The 23,617-nt window shown below is 36.6% G+C and overlaps 1 protein-coding gene across 2 annotated transcripts in view; it reads left to right on the top strand.

Moving 5' to 3' along the window:
• ZFPM2 (zinc finger protein, FOG family member 2) overlaps positions 1–23,617 on the top strand; it is a 594,441-nt gene that overhangs the window by 398,680 nt on the left and 172,144 nt on the right. For both annotated transcript variants that reach the window (XM_043979526.1, XM_043979525.1), the window contains one exon: positions 12,058–12,169. In XM_043979526.1, coding sequence (XP_043835461.1) covers positions 12,058–12,169 — 112 coding nt within the window. The remainder of the gene's footprint in view (positions 1–12,057; positions 12,170–23,617) is intronic.

Raw genomic sequence — 23,617 nt, 5'->3', positions numbered from 1 at the left:
AAACAAGGATAAACAAAAAATAAATGCTTTACAGATATCATCCCTTCATATTCAATTCACACCTGTGCCCTCTAAGTATATTCTTTCAGCTGCCCTAATACTAAGAAAGATCTTATGAGTTAGAAGTATTATCTTTGGGGGGGCAGCTAGGTGGCACAGTGGATAAAGCACCAGCCCTGGATTAAGGAGTAACTGAGTTCAAATCCAGCCTCAGACACTTGATACTTACTATCTGTGTGACCCTGGATAGGCCAATTAACCCCCAGAGCCCCACGGAAAAAAAAAAAAGTAGTATTATCTTCCCATGTAGGAATGTAAACAGTTTAATCTTTCAATATCCCTCATGATTTCATTTTCCTGTTTACCTTTTTATGCTTCACCAGGGTCTTGTATTTGAAAGTCAAATTTTCTATTCAGTTCAGGTCTCTTCATCACAAATGCCTGAAAGTCTTCTTTTTCATTGAAGTCCCACTTTTTCTCCTGAAAAAATTATACACAGTTTTGCTGGGTAGGTGATTTTTGACTGTAGTTCCAGTTCCTTTGCCCTCTGGAATAACATATTCCATGCCTTTTGGTCCTTTAATGCAGATGGTGCTAGGTCTTGTGTTATCCTTACTGTAGCTCCACAGTATTTGAATTCCTTTTTTCTAACTGCTTGCAATATTTTCTCCTTGACCTGGGATGTCTAGAATTTGGCTATAATATTCTTGGAAGTTTTCCTTTTGGGATCTCTTTCAGGAGGTGATCAGTGGAATCTTTCAATTTCTATTTTACCTTCTGCTTCTAGAATATCAGGCAATTGTCCCTGATAATTTCTTGGGAAATGATGTCTAAACTCTTATTTTGTTCATGCTTTTCAGGTAGACCAATGATTTTCAAATTATCTCTCCTGGATCTATTTCCCAGGGCAGTTGTTTTCCCAAGGAGATATTTCATATTGCCCTCTATTTTTTTATTCAATTCAATTTGCTTTACTGTGTTTTGGTTTCTCACAAAGTCACTAGCTTCCATTTGTTCAATCCTAATTCTTAGGTAATTATTTTCTTCAGAGAGCTTTTCTATCTCCTTTCTCCTTTGTCTTTTCAAGCTATTTACTTTTTTCTCATGACTATTGTAAAGTCTAAAATTCTAGCTGTGATGTTTAAAATCTAATGTGCAGTCACCTTAAATTAGAAAAGCTTTAGCACCAGTCTTTGGTCATTAAGCATTTATTAAAGTATATTAGGGGTTAGCTAAGGGGGGGGGAGGTCAAACCGCCTTCATCTAGCCATCTAAGAGAAAGAAAAATGCCTCCCACTAACAGCCAGTTCCTCCACGAAAAGACCCCGGTCCTTCACCTGCTTCTCTCAGAAACCCCCTGTCAAACAGGAAGCCAGGCTGTCTAAACACACAGCTCCAAGCTAAATGGCTGGTAGCTTTGATTGGCATGACTACAGGTGGTTCTATAGATGTAAATTCCAGATGTATGACCTTTGGAACTCCAGAAAGGTCACCTCATGCTTTCTCCTCAAGTGCAATGTATCCCTGCAATGTTTTTCTCAGCAGGTTGGTGGCACTCCAATTCTCATACTCTCCCACATCACTCTCATTTCTCTTTCCATTCTTTCCTTCATCTCTCTAAATCTTCCTTCTATCTCTCCTACTTTCTCTTCAAAGTCCCTTTTGAGCACTTCCATGGTGTGAGACCAATTAATTTTTTTCTTGGAAGCTTTGGATATTGGAGCTTTGACTTTATTATTATCTTCTTCTGAGGGTATATTCTGGTCTACTTTGCCCCTGAAAAAGCTTTCTATATAGTCTGCTGCTTTTTTTTGCCTACTCATCTCAACCCAGAAGCAGATGTCTGATTGAAATCTGATTATCTATGGTCAGAAGCTTGGTTTGCCTGTGCCCCTCCCTCAATGGGCTTCCACCACTCAATTCGGTCCACTGGTTCAGAACCAGGGCACTTTGCCCCAACTCCATCAGAGACTGTAGCCACTTCACCCCAACCAACCCCCTCACCAGTCCAGGAGCCAAGCCTCAGAAAGAGCTGCTGGCATTGAAGACTCCAAGGTGCTAAAGGTGTGGTCTGTTCCTGGCCTGGTCCAGACCGTGTGCTGATGTCCTAGTTCAGCCCGATCAGTAGCTGATCCCAGTTGCTGTCTTTGGCTGGAAAATAGTCTCACTCTGTTCTTAAGTGAGTTAGGGTGTTCTGATTTTTTTTTAATTGCATTATTTGGGAGTGAGTGGTAGTCTCTTGACTCTGCCTCCCCAGATTGCTCATCATTTCTTATAGCACAATTTTATTCCATTACATTCATGTACCAAAACTTATTCTTCCATTCCCTAATTGATGCGCATCCCTTCAATTTCCAATTCTTTGCCACCACAAAAAGAGTAGCTATAAATATTTTTGTACATGTGGGTCCTTTTCCCTTTTTTGTGATATCTTTGTGATATAGACTTAGTAGTGGTAGGGCCAAAGTTACTGGATCAAAGGGTATCACAGCTTACTTTTGTACATATTTTGGGTATATGGGAAAATAGATGGAAAATACCCCAGAGACCAACTCATTCATTTTACAAATGAAGAAACTGATGCCCAGGGAGTTTAAGAAACTGATTCAAGGTCACACAGGCAAAGGCAAGATTTAATTCCAAGATCTATATCTCCAGAGCCAGTATCTTAGGTTTTATATCGCAACAAAATTCTCTCTCATATTGATATGTTAATAGAAGCCAATAAACCTGCTATACTATAGCAGGATGAGAGGTAAATAAAACTGTAAAAATAATATCTAGCATTTATTTAGTGCTTTAAGATTTACAAAGTGTTCTATAAATATATCACATTTGATCCTCACAACAACTCTGTGAAATAGGTTCTGTCATTATCTCTATTTTACAAAGTGAGGCTGAGATTTTTCAAATTTCCATTCTTTTGGTGCAGGCTCAACAATCCACAAAGTTTTAATTGTTGTTTTTGTTGTTGTTTTAAATACTACAGCTTAGCCAAAATACTGGTTAAGTGACTTGCCTAAGATTACACAACTAGTAAGCATCTGAGAAAATATTTAAATTCAGAAGTTCCTGACTGAGTCCAGTATTCTATCCACTATACCACCTAGCTTCCTCAAGAGACTCTCCCAAGAGATAATATTAGACTTAATGGAATTCATGACTTTTTTGCTTGGCAGCGAGTGGTTCTCATCTGGATCCAGACATATACAGAGTCCCAGAGAGGGTGCAACTGAGCATGTCTCTTAGGAAGGCTAGTTGTGCATATTATTCCCAGAATACAAAGGAATACCAAATGCCTCAATATCTCAGTTCTTTAATTGTGTTTTGTATCTGTAAATATGAAAACAGGTTTCATTACTATGTGTCACTTTGAATAACAGTTTTATTATGTTTCTAAAGAACATGAAATGATTGTTTCTATTTAGTGGCAAATATCTCTTTTAAAATGAATTTTATATATTAAAGAACAATTCATGTTGCCTTGTTTTATAAGTTCATTATTTCTCAAGCTGAAATTACTTAGTTAAATAATGGCTTGAGATATTCTTTCATAATTTTTGAAAACCTAAAACAAAGACACCTCAGTGTTAAATGATCAATCACTTTCATATAATTAGCTTCAATTTAAAGAATGTGACTACAGTACTCATCAGCCAAGAATTCCAGAATTTAGGTTTAATCAGCTTGCTTCAATAATTCACCTGTTTTAAATTTCATGTGCCAAATATTTTTCCAAGAATGTACATATATCTTGATGGAGACTAGCAGAAGTGAACTAGGATATCTTCACAATAGTATCCTTTGGGGTTCCATCTAGGACTGTGTTAGAAGTTAAACACTGCTATCATCAGATCCTCATAGCATTTCCTGTCTTAAGTTTTTGCCTTTAATTTACTTCTTGGTCATATTGTTTCAATTGTATAAAATTATTACATATTGTGCTTTTCAAACAGCATGGGATTCTGTTTGATTTTTTGAAGTGTATATTCTAAGTGGAACCACCTTAAAAGCACCAACCCAGCACCATGTACATGTTTTTCATGGGTACCCTCTTTACATTCCCCAAACCTTTATTGGACTTCTACTTTAACAGTACATAAGATGACTTTCCTGTATATACTTTTGGAAGTTTATGAAACTTTATTGTCTTTCAAAGAGGTAAATACTTAACAATATAGTTGTGGGGTTTTTTGGTGGGGCAATGAGGGTTAAGTGACTTGCCCAGGGTCACACAGCTCATAAGTGTCAAGTGTCTGAGGTTGGATTTGAACTCAGGCCCTCCTGAATCCAGGGCAGGCACTTTATCCACTATGCCACCTAGCTGTCCCCTTAACCATATAGTTTTGCAGATATAGCCTAAGAAAAACTGAGTCTCAAAATTTTATTCAGGGGACTCCTTAAATGGGTTACATGTCCTATCAGATATCTCAATATAACTTCAGAATATACTTTACGCTGTTTCAGTTCCAACACTTAGATTGATATAGTATAGACATTTCCATCTGAAAACAGTGCTTTCTTTGGTTATAAAAGAGCTTTGACATTACGCTCATAACTTCAAATCTATCGTTTCATCATTAAAAAAGTAATAGAGCTGACCTTACTGGTTAGACAGAGCTCTGTGATGACTATATGGAGGTACAAAAATGCCAGATTCTTTTATGAAAGAATTAACAAACCTCAAATAAGTAAGCCATTTAAACTTTTCCCCAGCTGTAAAACTTACTGGTATATGCTTTCCCATGTAATTTCTTTAAATTGATCCAAACATTATACTTTTTATTTGAAAAATATTAAGGGAAGAGTTTTGCAGTTCCATTTAATCCAGTAAGTATTTTCTATCTTTATATATGTCATTTTTTAAATCAAAAATGATTAAACGATGTGACCATCATGTATGAGGGATTTTTTCCATGCTAAAAGTTTCTTTCAATCCTAGAAAGTCCAAGAATTTATGTGATTCTGCTCTACAGTATAACAGCCTGGTTCAGAGAATGTTTAAATTAGTATTTTGTGGTACCAGAGACTGCATGGAGTCAGAGTGTGAGTGATACAGCACCCTGTCAAATTGAATTTGAATTAAATATCACTGTGGAGAGTTGCATGGATACATTAACTGAAATTTCTACAATGCAGATTTCTTTTCCTCTGGAGGCACATGATCAGTTCTCATATAAGACCATTTTCCTTTAGGTTTTGAGAATAATTTAGAATTGAGGGCATCAGACCTTCCCCTGAGGTTCAGGGAATTTTTTTTCCGGTCCTGATTATGAAAACTTAACATCTACAGCAAACCTGTGACATCTCTACATGTATTTATATGTGTATCTAAGGAAGTGGCTATGAATTGGTAACATAATGGTGTTTCACTGAGAAAAACTGGGTTTTGCCCTCACAGTATTTCTCAGTTATGGAATCACACAGCCAGAACATTTTCATCAGTTGCACTGAATCTCTGGGCACTGAGTTGAAGCTCTGTAATCAGTTTTTTATATAATTTCCCAAAGCAAAGTCAATAGAGACCAACTTTTTTTTTCTTTTTCATGACATTGATGTTCTGTAAGAATTCAGGTAGTGTCAGGTTGTCCTGGTTCAGGCTCTCCTGAGATTTCTGTCAGTTTGTACTCTTCAAATTAGAAATCACTGACAAACAATTCAGGAGAGAATTAGGAATCCCTGAAATAACTATGTCATCAATTGTATAGTTTAGAATGCTTCTCTTTTCTCTTACCTTTGTGCTTCCTATTTTTTATCTCCATTAACCTCTTGGCTTTAGAATAAACATTCATTGAGAGCTACCTCCTTTGTTGATAAAGTTAACTTGAAAGGTTAGTGAAAAGTGGATGCTAGTTTGACCTGTTTTATCAACATCAGATGAGTCTAATTGTTCCTTAGAAATAAGGCTTTTGACCCATTTTGTCCTTGTCAAATTTGTCTAGTCATTGGCTGTAGAAATGTGAGACTTCAGGTTCAAACAGTAACTCAAGGTACAGATTTTTCAAGTTTCCATTCATCTGGTACAGGCTCAACAGTCCACAACATTTCAGGGTTGTTTTTTTTTTTTTAACACTTCAGCTTAGCCAAAATCCTGGGCTTGGATTGTATGCCTTGAATTGATTTGTTATTAAAAAGATTCTCTCTCTCTCTCTCTCTCTCTCTCTCTCTCTCTCTCTCTCTCTCTCTCTCTCTCCTTGGAAATAGCTAGAATACAAGTATAAGCTTGTGCGAAAAATCCATATTGTATTTCTTACAGGGGAAAAAAATCTTGATATGTAATCATTGAAGGGTTTTTCTTTAAACTTGCATGTTATTTTGACTGTAGTAAAATATACCTCAGGTCAGAATAACTTTGGGTTATGCTGAGATTCCACCAGAGAAGCTCTTTTCAAATGATGTTAATTCAGCATTTTTACCTTGTAGTGTCGATCACTGTCTTCTCAGAGATGACACCTAAAATTGTAAAATGACCATTTATCATATTGGCAACAATGGTGTGTGCTGAAAATAAATAAAACCACTTCTGGGGGCACCTCTGACTACCTGAAGAGAGCAAGCAGTTAATCTGAGAGGTTAGCATTTATGCATATACAAATGTAGATTGGGAGATGTCATAACCAAGAACAAGTTGGCTCACAGAACTGGGAAAAGGAGTGAGGGGTTTGCTAACTTGCTTACTAGCTGTGAGCAATATGATGTGGATACTCATGAAGTTAATACAATCTCACTTGATACTGAAAGAATTAATAAAGGAGCAACAGTCCTGTTGAGCTCTATATTGGGCAAACCTTGTATCCTAATTACTTTCAGTCCTGAACATCATGTTTTATTAGACCTTTTTTTGAGGAAAAAGTAGAGAATATGCAGAAAGGATAATCAGGTTATGGGACAGAGGGAGTCTTAAAAACTATATTGTATGAAAAGATGATTGATGGACCTGTAAAGGTATAAACTGGGGAAGAGAACTTTCTCCAATTCATTGCCCATTGCCAAATTTTGAAGTGCTCCAGAGCTGAATTCCTTGAACTTTTTTTTTTTTTGTGACATGGTCCCCTCTTGGCAGTCTGGTAAAGTCCTATGGACCCCTTCTCAAAGAGCTAGTGTTAAACAATTAAGATAAAACACATCAGATTATAACAGGAACTAACTATATTAAAATAAAGTTATAAACTATATTAAAGTTATAAAAAATGTTCATGGACCCAAGGTTGAAAGCATGTTCTATTATATCAGTGAAGGTACTCCCTTCAATGATAAAGACTAATCCCAACTCATCTGTTCCTGTCCATCCTATGCAACTCTCTTACTTCTAAAAGTTTAACACGGGCTCTACTCAATATAAATTACTCAGATGCATGAAAAAGACATTTTCTCTTTTGCTCATACATTTCTGTGACTATAACATTAACATTTCTTTTCCTTCATAATTCCTTGTTTGTAAGGTGTTGTAGCCAGTTTTTGTCTAACATGAGGCCTCTCTGTTTCTCTCTCTCTCTCTCTCTCTCTTTTTTTTTTTTTTTGGTGAGGCAATTGCGGTTAAGTGACTTGCCCAGGATCACACAGCTAATAAGTGTTAAGTGTCTGAGGCCGGATTTGAACCCAGCTCCTCCTGACTCCAGGGTTGGTGCTCTATCCACTGTGCCACCTAGCTGCCCCTCTGTTTCTCTTTTGATGATGCTTAATTCAATTCTTCAATAAGTAATATTGAATAACTTAAAGTCATACAACATCCAGAAGGGAAAATGGTATTTAAATGGTGAATCTTTACTGTCCTGGGCGGGGGGAGGGAATTCAGTATCATTACAATAATTTTGAAATTTTCCAAAAGCAATTCTGTTTGCTTTGTTCTTCCTGTTCAGTTCTGAAACTCATCTCATTTTCCATTTATAATATATGACCTGGATTGGGGGGAGGCACAACATGAACATAATAATTATTTACCAAATGCCAGGCACTATGCTAGGCACTGCCAAAACAATGCAAAATTTAATCAGTGCTTGCCCTTTTGCCCTCACGATCTTACATTCTAACAAAGGAGACAATATGTATGCACATAAGTTTATGCAGAATATATACAATATGAATGAATATAAAATAGCTTTGTGATGCAGGGCACTATTAGAAGGTGGGATCAGGAAAGTCTTCATATAGAAGTTGGCACTTGAGTCTTGAAGGAAGACAGAGATTCCAAAAAATAAAGGTGTGTAGGGAGTGCATTTCAAGCTTAACCTACAGCCATGCAAAGGCACAAATATAGGATATGGAGTATCACATATTCATATCAATTAAGAGGCCATTTTAGCAGGATCACAATGTACATAGAGAAGAGGAATATGGAAAGAAACTGGGAAGATTGGGATGGGACAGGTTGTGAAGACATTAAATGCCAAAAAGAGCAATTTATATCTGTGCCTATTGATTACAAGGAGTCACTGGTATTTATTGAGTAGGGTCTGTGACATGGTCAGATTGTTGCTATTGGAAAATCTGGAGGATGGATTAGTGCGGAAGAGGCTTGAAATAAGGACACCAACTATTTCAGTTATCCTGGGTAGAGGTAACAAGGACCTGAGCTAGGGTCATGCCATGTGAGTAGAGAGGAGAATATGCTTGAAATGTTGTGAAGATCATAACAACATGATTTGACAACTGATCAATGAGTGGGGTGAATGAAACTGATGAGTGAACTGTTGGGGTTGTCCATTCAGTGGCATAACTGTATCTTGTATAAAAGAGTGATCACCAGAATAGTTTGTTGGCTCCCTTAGGGGGAATTATCCTGGCACTAAGGGTGTTGTAGTCTAACCTTATGCAGCATGTGGTTAATCAGTCATAGGCTGAAAAGATGAATTGGACCCCACCTTCCCCCAAAAACATAATCATTTTGCTTGTGCCCAATACAACCACATTTATTTTCATCTTTTTACACTCTTCTACTCCACCCTCTTCCTCTGCTGTGCAAGCCCCCAGCCTCTCTCCCTCTGAGACAGAGTCTAGCCTCTCAGGGCAGTTAGCATATAACTCTAGAAGTATTCTGGGGCTTAATGTTTTCAATGTAATATCATTAGAAATAGAAATCTCTTGAGAACCCCTAATTCTATGAGCATTCCTTACTCAACTTAGATTCTGTTTTAGGTCTCCATTACAATGGCAATCATCTTTGGTGAACATACATCTCTTTGTTTTATGCTTTGCTTAAGTGGTGAATAAAACAGCCTCTTTCCCCATGGAACTCATAGTATATAGGTTAGAAAATAACAGTATGGTCATGTGTCATTTTGATTGGGCCCTATTTTAAAATTTTATTGTCTACGGTGGGGGCGGGGGGGTCATGTTGCTCAGATGTCAGTTAGTCTCAGCTAATGCTCTTATCCTATATGCCTGACCTCCTTATAGGGTGTAGTGAAGTTGATTTCCCTACAAATAATAGGACTTATCCTGCCTTTCAAGAGGCATAGCTATTCTCTGACATTTTCCCTGTTAGCTGTCATTCCCCCTTTTAGCCTGATTCTAGCATTCTTCACTTCCTTATTGGTTTTTGCATTTGCTCTTCAGCCTTTGGCTGAAAAGAGATTGTTGTTCCCAATTCTGTTTTAACTGAGAACATCTGTCCCAGGTATCCAGAGTTACTATTAGACTTTTTCAAGTGAATTGCCTGAAACATTAATATAAATTTCACAAAAATCAGTCCTTGGAAAAGTAAATCAATCATTATGATTGTGCTTGAATATGTTGTACTAGAGATGGCTCTATGATTTATATATCTTTGACCAAATATATCAATTGAGAAAGCTGGCCTTAGAAATTAATAATGGCTAGTTTTATTATACTGTGATTCACATGGCTGTAAGCACTGGGGGTAGTAGTAATTCATGGCAGTAAAAAGAACCCTTGATTTGGAGTTTAGAAGACATGGATTCAAAACCCTGTGATCTTGGACACCTGCACCTCTCTAGGCTCAGTTCACCCACCTTGACAATTAAGTGATATGACAAGGTTCACTAACTTTCAAGTCATTATCTCCCTCTTCCTACCCACATACTTGGAGTAGGGGAATTATAGCAAGTGAGATTAAGTAGTTATTATTTAAAGACAAGAGAATCGGTAATAATGTCAAGTAGGTAAATTATTGATGTGTATGACAAACTGTTGCATCACCAAAAGCACCAACTGTCAAATAGGACATGCCTTAGACAGGATGTGGAGTCCCACAAAGACTAATTTTCATCCCTGGGCAGAAGAGATGCTCCTATGGAACATCAGTTTGACATTTGTAAGGGCTTATATTTACACACACATACAAAGTCAGCACCAAGAAATGGCAACTCTGTAGATAACCTTAGTACTAGCTTGCACAAATGAAACACCATTTTTACATGAATTCCTGAATTTTGTTAGGAGCCTGTGCTGCACCTGCATTTTTTATAGGCCTGGCTACTTCAGCCTGAAGACAGAAAATTAGGCCCTAGTGCTGAAGATGAAACTTTTTAGGCATTAATACTGAATCATCATCTCTTTCCCACATTGAAATGAGATAACTTGGCTTGTTTGTAATATGTATTTCCTAATTCTATAGAATAAACTTGCTTGAAAAATATTTTCTTCATAATAAATTATTGGTGCTCCTATAGAACTACATATTTTTTTTCATAATTCACCCCTATTAACTAATTGCCTTTTCTTTGACTCATTGAGATTCTCAATGCTCTATGTAACCTCTGTTAACTTTATAATTTATCTAATATTATAATTTCTTTATCAAATATTATGTTATATAGTTATTTTAGTAACTCTAATAGTATTGGTACAGGATTTGTGGGTCACATTTATTTTACATCCAATTTGTAATTTTATATTTGCTATCTAATGCGTTAGAGTTGTCCAAATGAAGTCCAAATGGATTTTTCAGATTCATCCAAGATTTGAAATCAGTTGATCACATGGAAAGCCTCAAGTGAACAACTATTAGTGCCAACTGGGGAAATCTGTGATAGCATAGAACATGTGGCAAAGTCCCCAAATGGGCTACAGTCCCTTTGACAGGATTATATCAAGGTGAAAATTCAGTTCAAAATTACCTTGAGACCCTTTTATTGTACTCTGTGTTGTGGCTTCATGATGTTTGATATACAGAACATGGGCTGGTGAATGATAAAAGAATAAATGGCATTTCACTCTGGCTTGTGGCAAGAATAAAAAGGCTAGATTGCTAAGGCTTGCTAAATTCTTCACGTCAGTTTCCTACTGTTTAAATTTATCAAAAGAGCTAGACAAAAATAATTTGGGGGCTTAAAAAGTACCCAAATGATGAGCCCCTGGATTAGTGTATCTAAAGCATGTACTTGGAAGTAATTCTATAAAAACTATCAATGTGTACCTCCCCGACCTGTGTGCATCTGCAAGCAAGCCCGGGACATCAGGGTTTAATTCCTCTCTCTGAATTTGAATTTATTCATGTTTCTTTTACAGCCTTTCTGGAGACAATATATAGCGAATCATTAGCATTATTATTATTTCTGCCACAGTCAAATAGCACAGCAACACTTAGCAAAAGTGTGTGGGGGGATTACATTATCCATTCAGAATAATTTCCTACTCTAATATAAATGTTGCTCAGGATAGAGCTTTGAAATGGATACTGATTCTTTAAATTCTTTCCTGTCTGTTTCAGGAAATAGTGAGATCCTGTTGATATGAAAGTACAATGTGTCTAAAGTTCACTTCTAAACACTCTGCTCTTTGCAGTGAAAGTCATCTGCATTCTCTTTATAATTCTCAGCCACAAGAGATCTGCCTAATCTTGGAGATCTGATCCCATATCATTCAGAAAAAAAAAAAATCCTTGATAATAATTCCACCATTCAGATCACTGAAAGCTGTAAAGCCTTATAGCTTCTGTCATCTTAAAAAAAGTACTGTGAGGCAGGGGAATAAATCATTGGATTATGGGTTTGGAGATTTAGTTGTTTGCAAATATAAAATGATTATTACTATTATTATTCAAGTTCTTAATCAACGAAAGCAAGTGGCATCTGTTTGTTATCATTCTTTCTACAGAAGACAAAGGCTCCTGTCCCCATGGTACTGACTGCTGGCCCCAAGTGGCTTCTGGATGTGACTTGGCAAGGAGTAGAAGACAACAAAAACAACTGCATTGTGTACAGCAAAGGTAAACAGAAGATGATTTTCTTTTTTTGGAAGGCATTAATGGAAGTGTTGAAATCTGCCTATGAGAAAACTGAGAGTAGCAACAAATGGGCTGACCTGGAAACACAAGGCAAAGAATATGAGTCTCTCTTCTGCATATGCATGTCTTAGCATCGCTATTTTCTTTTAAGCCAAGTAAGGGAATACTGATGTTTTTAATAGGTAAAAATACAGTATAAAATATTATAAAATTATTTATATACTGTGTCACCCATTTATTTGACATAGCATATGAGTTTCCTTCTGGGGACACATTCTTTTATCAGTTTCACCCTTCACTTCAGTAATTGCATAATGTCAGTTTCATCAATTAATGAGGTCTCAGATTCCTACTTTGGGGCATAAATTTTAAATAAATGAATTCTCTTTAAAATATAACTGTCCATATAAAGTTGCATGGTTTCCTGTCGTATTGCCTTGCAGATTATTTAAAGTTCTTTATTGGACAAGACTGATTACATTTACTAGTTATTTGAGATTACTTGACCACTCTAGGCCTCAGTTTCCTCCTCTGTAAAAAAACAGATAATAAAACTTCCACAGAGTTGCCATGAAAATCAAATGAGATCATGGATTGGTGAGTGTTTTGTCATCATAAAGCACCAGAAATGTAAGTTGTTATTAATAATAAGTGGCATTTATGTGGCACTTTAAGGGGCACCTAGGTGGCACAATAGATAGAGCATTGGGATCAGGAAGGTTCCCCTTTCTGAGTTCAAATTGAGCTTCAGACACTTGCTAGTTGTGTGACCCTGGTCAAATTGCTTAACCCTATTTGCCTCAGTTCTTCATCTGTAAAATGAATGGCAAACCACTCCAGTATCTTTGATAAGAAAACCCCAAATGGGTTACAAAGCATTGGATATGACTGAAATTACCCAACAACAAAAATATGGAACTTAAAAGTTTGCAAAATACTTTATAGATACTATCTCATTTGAGCCTAGTAGGCACACATTTTCTTACCATTAGCAAGTTAAATTTAACACTTTCTTTTTTTTTTGTTTTTTTTTGGGGGGTTTTTTTTTGCAGGGCAATGGGGGTTAAGTGACTTGCCCAGGGTCACACAGCTAGTAAGTGTCAAGTGTCTGAAGCTCAATTTGAACTCAGGTCCTCCTGAATCCAGGGCTGGTGCTTTATCCACTGTGCCACCTAGCTGCCCCAACACTTTCTTTTAACAGATTTTGTCAATAAGATCACTCAAGGAGACCTCAGACTCCTACTATAGACATAAACTAGCTAGTACTGTAGGTACTGTTATCACCATTTTACAGATGAGGAAACTAAGTTTTAAAGAGGTTAAATGACTTACCTATGCCTTCTCTGTTAGGATTAGAAGGTAAAATTTGAACCTAGATCTCTATAACTCCAAATCAAGATGCTATCCACTATACCAGACAGCTTCATTTATATTATTAGAGCAAATTTATCACCATAGGGCAAGCCACCACTTGGTGAATTCTTTGGCCACAGCAGCTAGCAAAACCATTTACAAAGACTTTCATGTGCTCACCATGCCATCAAAGGGCATCATGGAATGTTGCTACATCCTGAAGACAGTGGAGGCATAGCTAAATGATGTCATTGTCATGGGACTTATAAGAACAGCTTAGCATGTGTTTAGTTTTTCATCACTTTCACAGTGAAGTTACAAAATCTGGCTTTAGAGTCTTTCCATCAATTTCTCAATGTTAGTTCTTTGTTAGTATGACTGCACCTCAGTATTTAATTTCTTTTTGGTTTTATGTCTAACAAATAAACCTACTGAGATTAAAGATTTATTTTTTTCAGAAAACCTAGTGACCATTTCCACATTCAGGCATCCAGGCAAATAAGTACCCCTATCAATATATTAGCATACAAAATACTAATCATAACATCAAAGAGTCTTAAAAACTTACTAGAAACAATTACAACTTGTTCCTATAATCATTACAATTCGTACACTTATAAGAGGATTGCCTTTAAACTGCCACAAGTCTTTGAAAGTGGAATCTCTGAAAAGAGGGAATTTGCATGTTTAAAATCAGTAGGCACCCCAGGGTCTGATATATTCTTTTCCCTTGTATAATTACGAAACTCTTACCCATTAATTTTCTAACCTGAAATACCTGCAATACAACAGGAGCAAGTCATCATCTAAAAGAGAGACCAAACATTTCCCGGAGAATGTCAGAGTGATCTGTCAATGAAGACTACATCTTCCAGAAAGATACTTCCTAGTGCCCAGCCTAAGAGGAGAAAGTTAGAAATGGATCATGACCAACTTGTTGGGGGAAAGCATCCCAAGGGAAAATGAAGTTTTCCTGGGTCTCCCAGAAGGCTAATATTAGTCACAAAGGGGAAGGATTCAAAACCATCAAGGGCAATACTAAAGATGATAAATTCTATTGATCTGTGTTAGCTGATGCTACATGGGCCATAAGTCATCTGTCCCCTGGAGCTATGGGATAGAAAGCTTGAGTTGTGACAATATCACCTTGATTCTAGATGTCTCTTTCCATGTGACCTTGGGCATGTTGCTTCATCTCTTTAGGTTTTCTTTTCCTCATCTGAAAAAAGAGATGTTTGGACTAGATGCCGTCTGAGGACCCTTCTGACTTTAGATCTATAAGTCTATGACTTTTGAGGCTTCATGAAGTTGGAGTAAGACAATTTACGTTGCCTGGTTCACAGATAGAAGAGTCACTTATTCCTTTACACCATAATTTTGTCTGTGGATGGAAGCATCAGTGACAATGATGGCTAGTGGAAAACTCATTATTGATACTCCATTGCTTTTTAGCTAAGAAACTGAAGGGGTTTGTCAGACCTAGGTAATGCAAATTAAGCCAGGTTTACTACATATTTGTGAGTAGAATGAAAAACAAAAAATCCAGCACCTCTCAGTTGAAAAAATCCCCAGCCCTTGCCATTTTGTGGTGTTTCCTTCTGTAATGCTGGATAGACAAATCAGTCTTCACCTACTAAATCATTTGAAAGGCATACTGTCTTCTTAAAAGAAAACTAAATGAGGGCAAGAACAAAAATAAATAACTTCATGGGGCTTTAATTTCCATTTTGCACAGCTGCAGCTTATTGTTTCAGGCTCCATTCCTCCACTTTGTGTTATTTTACTGTCTGCTCTCCCCTTGTCACATTAAAACAAAAAAGGTATGTGGATTTCTATGATGTTATAATTCAGGACACTCCCTATTCCTTTCCCCCTCTATCCTCTCCCCTGTCCCCAATACATATTTTGTCATTTCAGAAAGTGATTAACTTACCCAAGCATTCGTGAAATAGCCTGTTTGGTTATTTGTGTTGCAATTATTCTCAAAAGACTCCCGATAATTTTGGGAACAATAATTTTCCTTTTTCTCACAACACAAGAAAGGAAGGAAGGAAGGAAGGAAGGAAGGAAGGAAGGAAGGAAGGAAGGAAGGAAGGAAGGAAGAAAGAAAGAAAGAAAGAAAGAAAGAAAGAAAGAAAGAAAGAAAGAAAGAAAGAAAGAAAGAAAGAAAGGAAAGAAGGAAGAAAAAAAGAAAGAGAAAGAAAGACAGAAAGAAAGAAAGAAAGAAAGAAAGAAAGAAAGAAAGAAAGAAAGAAAGAAAGAAAGAAAGAAAGAAAGAAAGAGAGAAAGAAAGAAAAGGTTGAACAAGTACCCAGTGAAAGTCAGTAGGATCTCTAAGTCTTTAGTGTGTTGTAGGAACACAGGGGTGGCGTGCTTGCTCCTAAGATCTGCTGCTGCCTCTGAGCATTAGAGATTGGCAGGGATGCTGCTGATAAAAGTGAGCCCGACCCTTAGAATGAAAACATGTGCTTTATTCTATAGATAGGCTTCTCAAGGGTTGTTTTATATTTATATGCAGCTATGTATGGAATGACCTTATATAGCAATGCAAATGATGCACCTCCTTTTCACGTTCTCAAATCCTAATACTAACAATAATGAGTGCACTCATACGTTTACTGTTTGGAAATCACAGGATTGAAACTTTAGCTTCCTCTGTGCATGTTGGTTCACTTAATTCCTATGGTGTGTGTAATATCCCATTGCCTGGTTTTCCATGGCTAGACTTGGCCAAATAACTTTCACTATATCTCAACCTCTATTTCTAAATTATCCTTGAGCCCCAAAATCAATTTAGTTGGTGGGAAATGATTCTTGGGCTCCTTGCTGGAAAATACTTAGAAAGAGCATGAACTTCTTATATTATCGTAAACTACAGAATGTAGAACCAACATTCTCTCTAAGGGTTTCCCTGGTATTGCCTGTGATGACTCCACAGTTTGCAAAGAAAAGGGGGTAATTTTATTTTTCCCTTTGGTGACAGAGGAGGTAAGGTAGGTCATTCAGCTTGGGTGACTTGAACTCACGGAAGGCAGATTGAAGTTCTATTGCCATCTCTATTCTTACTGTGTATATTTTAGTTCAGACCTCTCACTTCATCAGTGCAGGGAAATCCTATTCTAAAAAATCTCCAGTGATGAAGATTAGCAACTCATCCATAACTTACAGGTATAGAGAGAAGCCTGGAGCACTTGGAATTTAAGTGAATGGCTCAGATATTGTATTTGAGAGTTAAGGCTCATGCCTGAGATTTTCTGACTCTGAGAACGGTCTTCTATTGACTATACCAGAATGTCTCACTGCTATTATGCTTCAATTTTTGTATTAACAATTTTTGTTCTATACTTACCAAACTAAATATCATCCTTATTTAAGAAAAAATAGAAGCATCTATTATCTATTCTCACTGTGCTAGACTCTATACACATCAGTCTCTGCCTTCTTTGAGTTTCCTTTTACCGCTAGCACAGGTCTTTAGTGGTCCTTAGCTTCCATTGCAAGCCTCAGCTAACCCTGAGCTTTTAATCTTCCTAATCTTATTCTTACAGGTCTGTTCCCACACATTCACTCTTTTGTATTTAGCCTCAGTTTACCCATCCTGTCCTCCATATTCCATATAGAACCTTAGGAAATGTCAACAGTTAAGGACTGTGATTATTGATGATTAGCCAGCAAAGGAAACTAATGTTTTTCCTTGCCTTTGTCCAAGCTGAGCATCTTGGGAAGAATACCCAGATGCTAAGGAGTATCCGAGAGTCCAGCAGGGAAGTATTCCTGTTTCCCACAAAGCCAGCCTCCATTTCAGACTTTTTACTAGGCATTATATACCCCTTCCCTGATTGGATACTGATCTCTTTTGTCCATAACCTTGCCTGAGGAAACTCAGTGCCTTGTTACATTCATTCACTGGCCCACTGGCCCTTTCCCAGTAGTCACTGGTTGGGAAATAGCTTCCCTGACATTGGTCCTCAGAGTTCACTAGGCTTTAATTTCTGTCCTGCCATATTGCCCTTAGACCCTTGGGCACCATCATCTGACTGGCCATTGTATCTTAAAGACTTCTAGGCTTTGTCAAATACCCTGCTACTGTTCCCTAAAAACTATCTGGAAATTTTGTCTACAATATAAGTGAACCCCCTCAAATGAGTTGTCTCCCCTGAATAGAATGTGAGTTCCTTGAGAGTAGAGACTGTCTTAAATAAATAAATATATATGTATGTTTGTGTATACATATATAGTGTGTATGTAAATATATACGCATAGTACAATGTTGGCATATATTTCTTAAGAAATCCTTTCTCCATTCCATTGATAAATTCTCTATGCAAGCACAAGGTTTTCTGTAGACAGCACAGATTTTCTTTCTCTATCAGAATCATTTATGTTTGTTCAATGATGACTGTTTTTTGAGAGCCTCCCATCCCTCTTGAGATATTTTCCTCTTTGAGAATGCAAAATCTAATATATCCTTTTGATTCTATCTTTCTTCAAATGTTCTATTGACTACTTTCATACTGAGGAATTGATAGATAGATAGATAGATAGATAGATAGATAGATAGATAGATAGATAGATAGATAGATGATAGAGGTAGATATATACATATATAGATATATAGAGATAGACATGTATGCATGTATATAAGATCATATACAGATATATCTCAGTTTATCTATATTTCTTAGATATCAGTTAATCAGTTATTTGATACCTCCATTTCCTTACTTATAAAATCAGGTGGTCAGATAAATTACATCCTTGAGGTTCCATTTGTTCAAGATCTGTGATCTTTGATGTCTTTTCTTTCTTCACATTACTATCACTTTTCAATGATCCCCTCCCCAAAATGAACCCCTCCCTTATAATACATACACACACATACAAACATACATGTCATTTCTGAAAACTTATGCCTCATTCGACATCTACTGTCCACCACCTTTTTGATGATGTTTCGCCATGTCCTCTAAATTCATTATTATTTAATGCATTGATCAAAGTTCTGAAGTTCTTTGTGATATATTTTCTTTTGCATTATTGGACTATCTATAATCTTATTTCTCTAAAGTTTTCATAGTTTACTCTCCCAAAGACTAGTCTTCCCATTCCTCAAACTTTACTTTTTATATTTGTATTGGTTGAAATGAAAGGTATTAAAAATCTAGACATTAGAGCTAGAATATGGAAAACTTGATCAAAAATAGGGAGAAGAGGAAAGGAATAAACATTTATATACTGCCTACTATGACCCAGCTATTGGGCTAACAAGCAGTTACAAATTTTAACTCAATTCATCCTCACAAAATTCTGCAAGGTATTTGTTGTTATTATCCCTATTTATAGAGTTGTGGAAACTGAGGTGAACAGAGGTTAAATGACATATCCAGAGTCACACAACTAGTAACTATTTGAGGTCAAATTTGAACTCAATTCTTCCTGATTCAAAGCCTGGAACTATGCTATTATTAGCTTAAATTTGGGGATCCAACTTCAAGGTAACCATTTTAAAATCTACTTTGCATACATGTATGTATGGCTACTAGCTGTACAGATTCACCTCAATTTAAGAACATCTAGTATATAAAAACCCAAATCTAGAAAACAGGAAAATTAAAACAAAAAAAAACCAGTTAATTAAAGCATTAATTTTAAGAGTTCTTCAAATTGTAAGCTCATTTAAAATATGATTTGGGTGATGATAATTTTATTTATGCACATTTTTCATAAGAAAAACTTATATATGAAATTAGGTACATCTGTAAGACACACCTTAAAAAAAGCAGCTTATGTTGAATCTTCAATCTCTTCCTGTCTACCACTTCTTTCCCTTCTGCTATCAAGTATGCCCAGGTCTCCTCCACCATCCTTAAAAATACTTCACTCTCCTATTCCCCCAGACTATTATTTTATGTTTCAGATGTTTCTCTGACTCCTTGAAAAAGCTGTCTACAGGTATTGACTCTACTTCCTCTCTCACCCTTTGTAATTTGGGTTGCATTCCTATCACTTGACTAAAACTGCTCCCTTTAAAGTTACCAGCTATCTTTCAGTTGCCAAATCTGAATGTCTTTCTCAGGCTTCATTCCTCTCGACTGCTCTGCTGCATATGACACTGTTGGTTCTCAGCAATTCCTGGCTACTCTTTCTTCTCTGAGTTTTCATGACACTACTCACTCATGGTTCTCCTACTTCTCCTACTTGTCTGACCACTTCATTTCAGCCTCCTTTGCTGGCTCATCATCCGTATAACACTCATTAAAGATCTCTCTCTCTCTCTCTCTCTCTCTCTCTCTCTCTCTCTCTCTCTCTCTCTCTCTCTGTGTCTCTTTGTCTCTGTTTCTGTCTGTCTCTGTTTCTGTCTATCTCTGTGTCTGTCTCTCTGTGTCTCTGTCTCTCTCTGTCTCTTTCTGTCTCTGTTTCTGTCTCTTGGTGTCTCTGTCTCTCTCTGTGTGTCTCTGTCTGTGTATCTTTCTGTCTCTGTCTGTCTCTCTGTCTCTGTCTCTCTGTCTCTCTCCCCCCCACACTTCTCTGTCCTGCCTCTCTCTTTCTTTTTCTCACCTTGTTCTCACCTTGTTTCTCACCTGCATATGAAACCATAGTCTTTCACCTGTGTTTTAGTCCCATATCATCAATTACCCATTAGACATTTCAACCTAGATATGGTGGAAACATTTCCAACTCATAGTGTATAAAATTGAACTAATAATTTTTTAACACCCCAAAATCCCTACCCTTATTTGTGTCAAACATACAACTATCTTTCTAGTCTAGGTTTATAAAATTGTCAATATCCTGGACTTCTCACTCTCCCATACTTCATATATTCCATCATTTACTAAATCTTGCTATTTCTACTGCCACAAAATCTCCCTCCCCCTTACCCCATCTTTCCACTCACACAGCTACCTCTTCAGTTCAGGACCTCATCCTCTCTTACCTATATTGTTGTAACAGCCTCCTAATTCGTCTTGCTGACTGGAGTCTTTCACTACTCCAGTCCCCCTTACAAACTGCTGCCAAAGAAATTTTCCTTAAACACAAGTCTGACCACTCACTCAGTTCTAGCAGCCTTTGTCCTATAGCACTTAGGACAAACTCCGTTTGCTTTTTATAGCCTGTCACGACCTGGTCCAGACCTACTTTTTTAGCCTCGTTAGGCATTATTCCACTTCCTGCACTTTGTGATCCAGCCAAACTGGCCTTCTCTCTTTTCTTTACACAGAATACTCTTCTCCTGTCTCTGCATTTGTGTAAGCCATCCCATAGGCTTCTAATATATTCCTTCCTTACTCTAACTTTAAGATACATCTCAAGCATTATCTTCTTCAGTAAACCTTTCCTGACTCCCTGCCCCATACTACCTCTCTTTCAAAATATCTTTTGTTTAACTTCTTCATATTTATATACCTTTATATATTATCTTTATATGTATACTGTATATGTACATATACACTTACAAATGTACTTATACATGTACTTGTCTCCCCAATTACATTTTAATTTCATGGCATATTGTACTTGTATCTATCCTCTAGCTCATAGCATTAGTGGGTGCTTACTAAATGGGTTGTTTGAGTGAAAATACAGACTAAACAATCAAAATTGAAGGCAATATACAATCCCTTTTTATTTGCATATTTTAAATATTATCTCTATGTCTCTCAACGTATATTGGAAGTTCTAAAGCAAAATATGTAAAGAAATACTGTTCAGGAAACACAAAAGATATACATCATCAAAGCCATCAGTATCTGAGAATAGTTTCCTTGATGCTTCCAACACAAAATTCTATACAGAATCACTTGGAATCAAAGTGCAGGCTTTTTTTTTTTCCAAAACAGGATACAAATCCAGCAAGACCCCATTCTGTGTGTTTACAGACAGCAGCTCAGAAGCAGAAAATCACCATTAAAAGGCTTAAGGGGCCCTTGAGAGACAATGTCAGAAATCCTGAGAGAGATAACAGAGCTCTTGGTGATTCTGCCTCCTGCACCCCGACCAGACCAGCAGGTCTCTCTTTTCAGAAGATAGCAGCTTTGATTGTAGGTACTCATCCATATAAAAGCTTGGATATTATTCAACCCTGAACTGAAGCTTTGTTGCAGGTTGGTAAACTGCCTGGTTTGGGATTTAGCATAAAATGTGAGGATAAAATGGACATCAGATCTTGAAACTGGCCCAAAAGTTAGGTTTCAGCTTTAAATAGAAATCTCTTTCATCAGCATGGTGGAAAGAACATGAGGAACAGTGTTGAGACTGGGTTCTGGCCATACCCATCAATGGCTTTGTGACGTTGTATAAATCCTTTAACTGTTCTGGGCTTCCCTCTCCTTACCTGCAAGATGATGGGTTTAGACTAGATGAGTTTGAACATCTTGTCCAGCTCTCATATTATATCAGGGAAAATTAGAAAATGGCATTTTTTGATGAGCATTTCTTGAACTATTCTATATTTCACAGACAATGTATAGATGCCATATTGGTTTATTGTGTTGTTAAAACAGGATGGATGCCTGTGCCAAATATTTAGAAGTGGGAATTATAAAATCATAAGGCGATTAAGTTAGCTATTCGAGAAACTCCAATATTGCTTTTTAAATGACTTCAGGATATAGGAGGGACTAAGGTTATTATCTGTTATCAGGAATACAGTGGAATTGTACAACTGGATAATAACTAAACAACTGACACAATGTAAAATTACATTATCAGTATGTTAAAACAAAATTGCGCCCTAAAGGAGTCCACATGCCTGCTCAGAGCTGCAGTGTAATTATGCTTAACTCTGATAATTAAAATACAACGGAGATCAACAGAATCATTTTCATTAAGAAAATTATTAATGATGGTAGTATAACAGTAATTGATTGCAAAGCACCACAGGATAACTCCATGCAGGGGGAAAAAAAAAAAACTAACATGCTTCACAAACGTCTGAGGCCTTTCTGGTTATGTTCGACAAAAATGAGAAACGCGTTTTGAGGAGTGAGCGATGAACTATGTTGGTACAAAGAACCAACGATCATAAAATGGCTGCTTAGAGGGGAAAAAAAGCCCATTTTTTATTGGAATTGCCATTTACCAGCGGCATTTGCCACTAAGACAAGTGGCCCCTACCAGCCATGAAACTATTGAAAAGGGGGCTTTCTGCTAGAGCAATGACAACAACTTCAACAAATAATCCCCCTGCCTTCTGTCTGCCCATTTCATTCAGCTATACATGTATTATTTGGGCATATATGTTTGTAATTTACTGGTGGCATTTCAGTGAACTTCTGGTTTCCCCTTAAATCATTAGTTATTATTAATGCATCTTTTGGGATATGAAGAAAATGTCTTTATTTTCATATACCCATAATTTCCATGGAATAAGAATTATAAATGCATCAGCTTTCTACATAGAACATTTTTAAATAGAGAAGTTTTTGTTTTGTTTTGTTTTGTTTTCCTGAGGCTTGATATCATTGGGGGATGAAGAGAGACACTTGCTTTGAAAAGGGATTTTAACCTTCTAAACTACATCCCCAAAAGTACACTTCCTAAGCAGTCTAAAATGAGGAAAAATTCTTCTAGGGTAGATTTTTTTTTCAAAATGATTTATTTGTGTGCCTCTATTCATATTGTATGTGTGTGCATGTATAATATATGTGTGTATAGTGTATGAAATTATAATGCATATCTAGCATTTCTTTACCTTCTCAAAAATTATTGCTATCTTTAGTTTTCCTATAGCCTTCATTTCTAAATATGTCTAACTCCCCCAAAAGCATCACTTGTAATAGATAGCATTAAAAATTAAATATTCTGTTTTTGAGTATAATTGTGCAATATGAGTATTAATTGTCCTTTAAAATGTGATACATATTGCCTTCAAATGTAATTAAACTAGGGTGGAGGGGTTGGTGTTACTTTATAGCTAGTTTTATTTCTTGAAATTAAATTGAGATGTCTAGCTAGTATTTTATTAATTTTATACTTTATATTTTCATAAATAAGTTTATTTTGTATTTATTTATATTTAGTATTTACTTGTTTGTTCAGTTGTTAACCATGCCCCCTCAAGCTCCTCCCTTTAGT

The sequence above is a fragment of the Dromiciops gliroides genome, chromosome 1 (assembly GCF_019393635.1).
Source record: "Dromiciops gliroides isolate mDroGli1 chromosome 1, mDroGli1.pri, whole genome shotgun sequence".
NCBI lineage: Eukaryota > Metazoa > Chordata > Mammalia > Microbiotheria > Microbiotheriidae > Dromiciops > Dromiciops gliroides.
The sequence above is the reverse complement of the archived record's forward strand: the minus strand, read 5'-3'. Positions and strand labels throughout refer to the sequence as shown.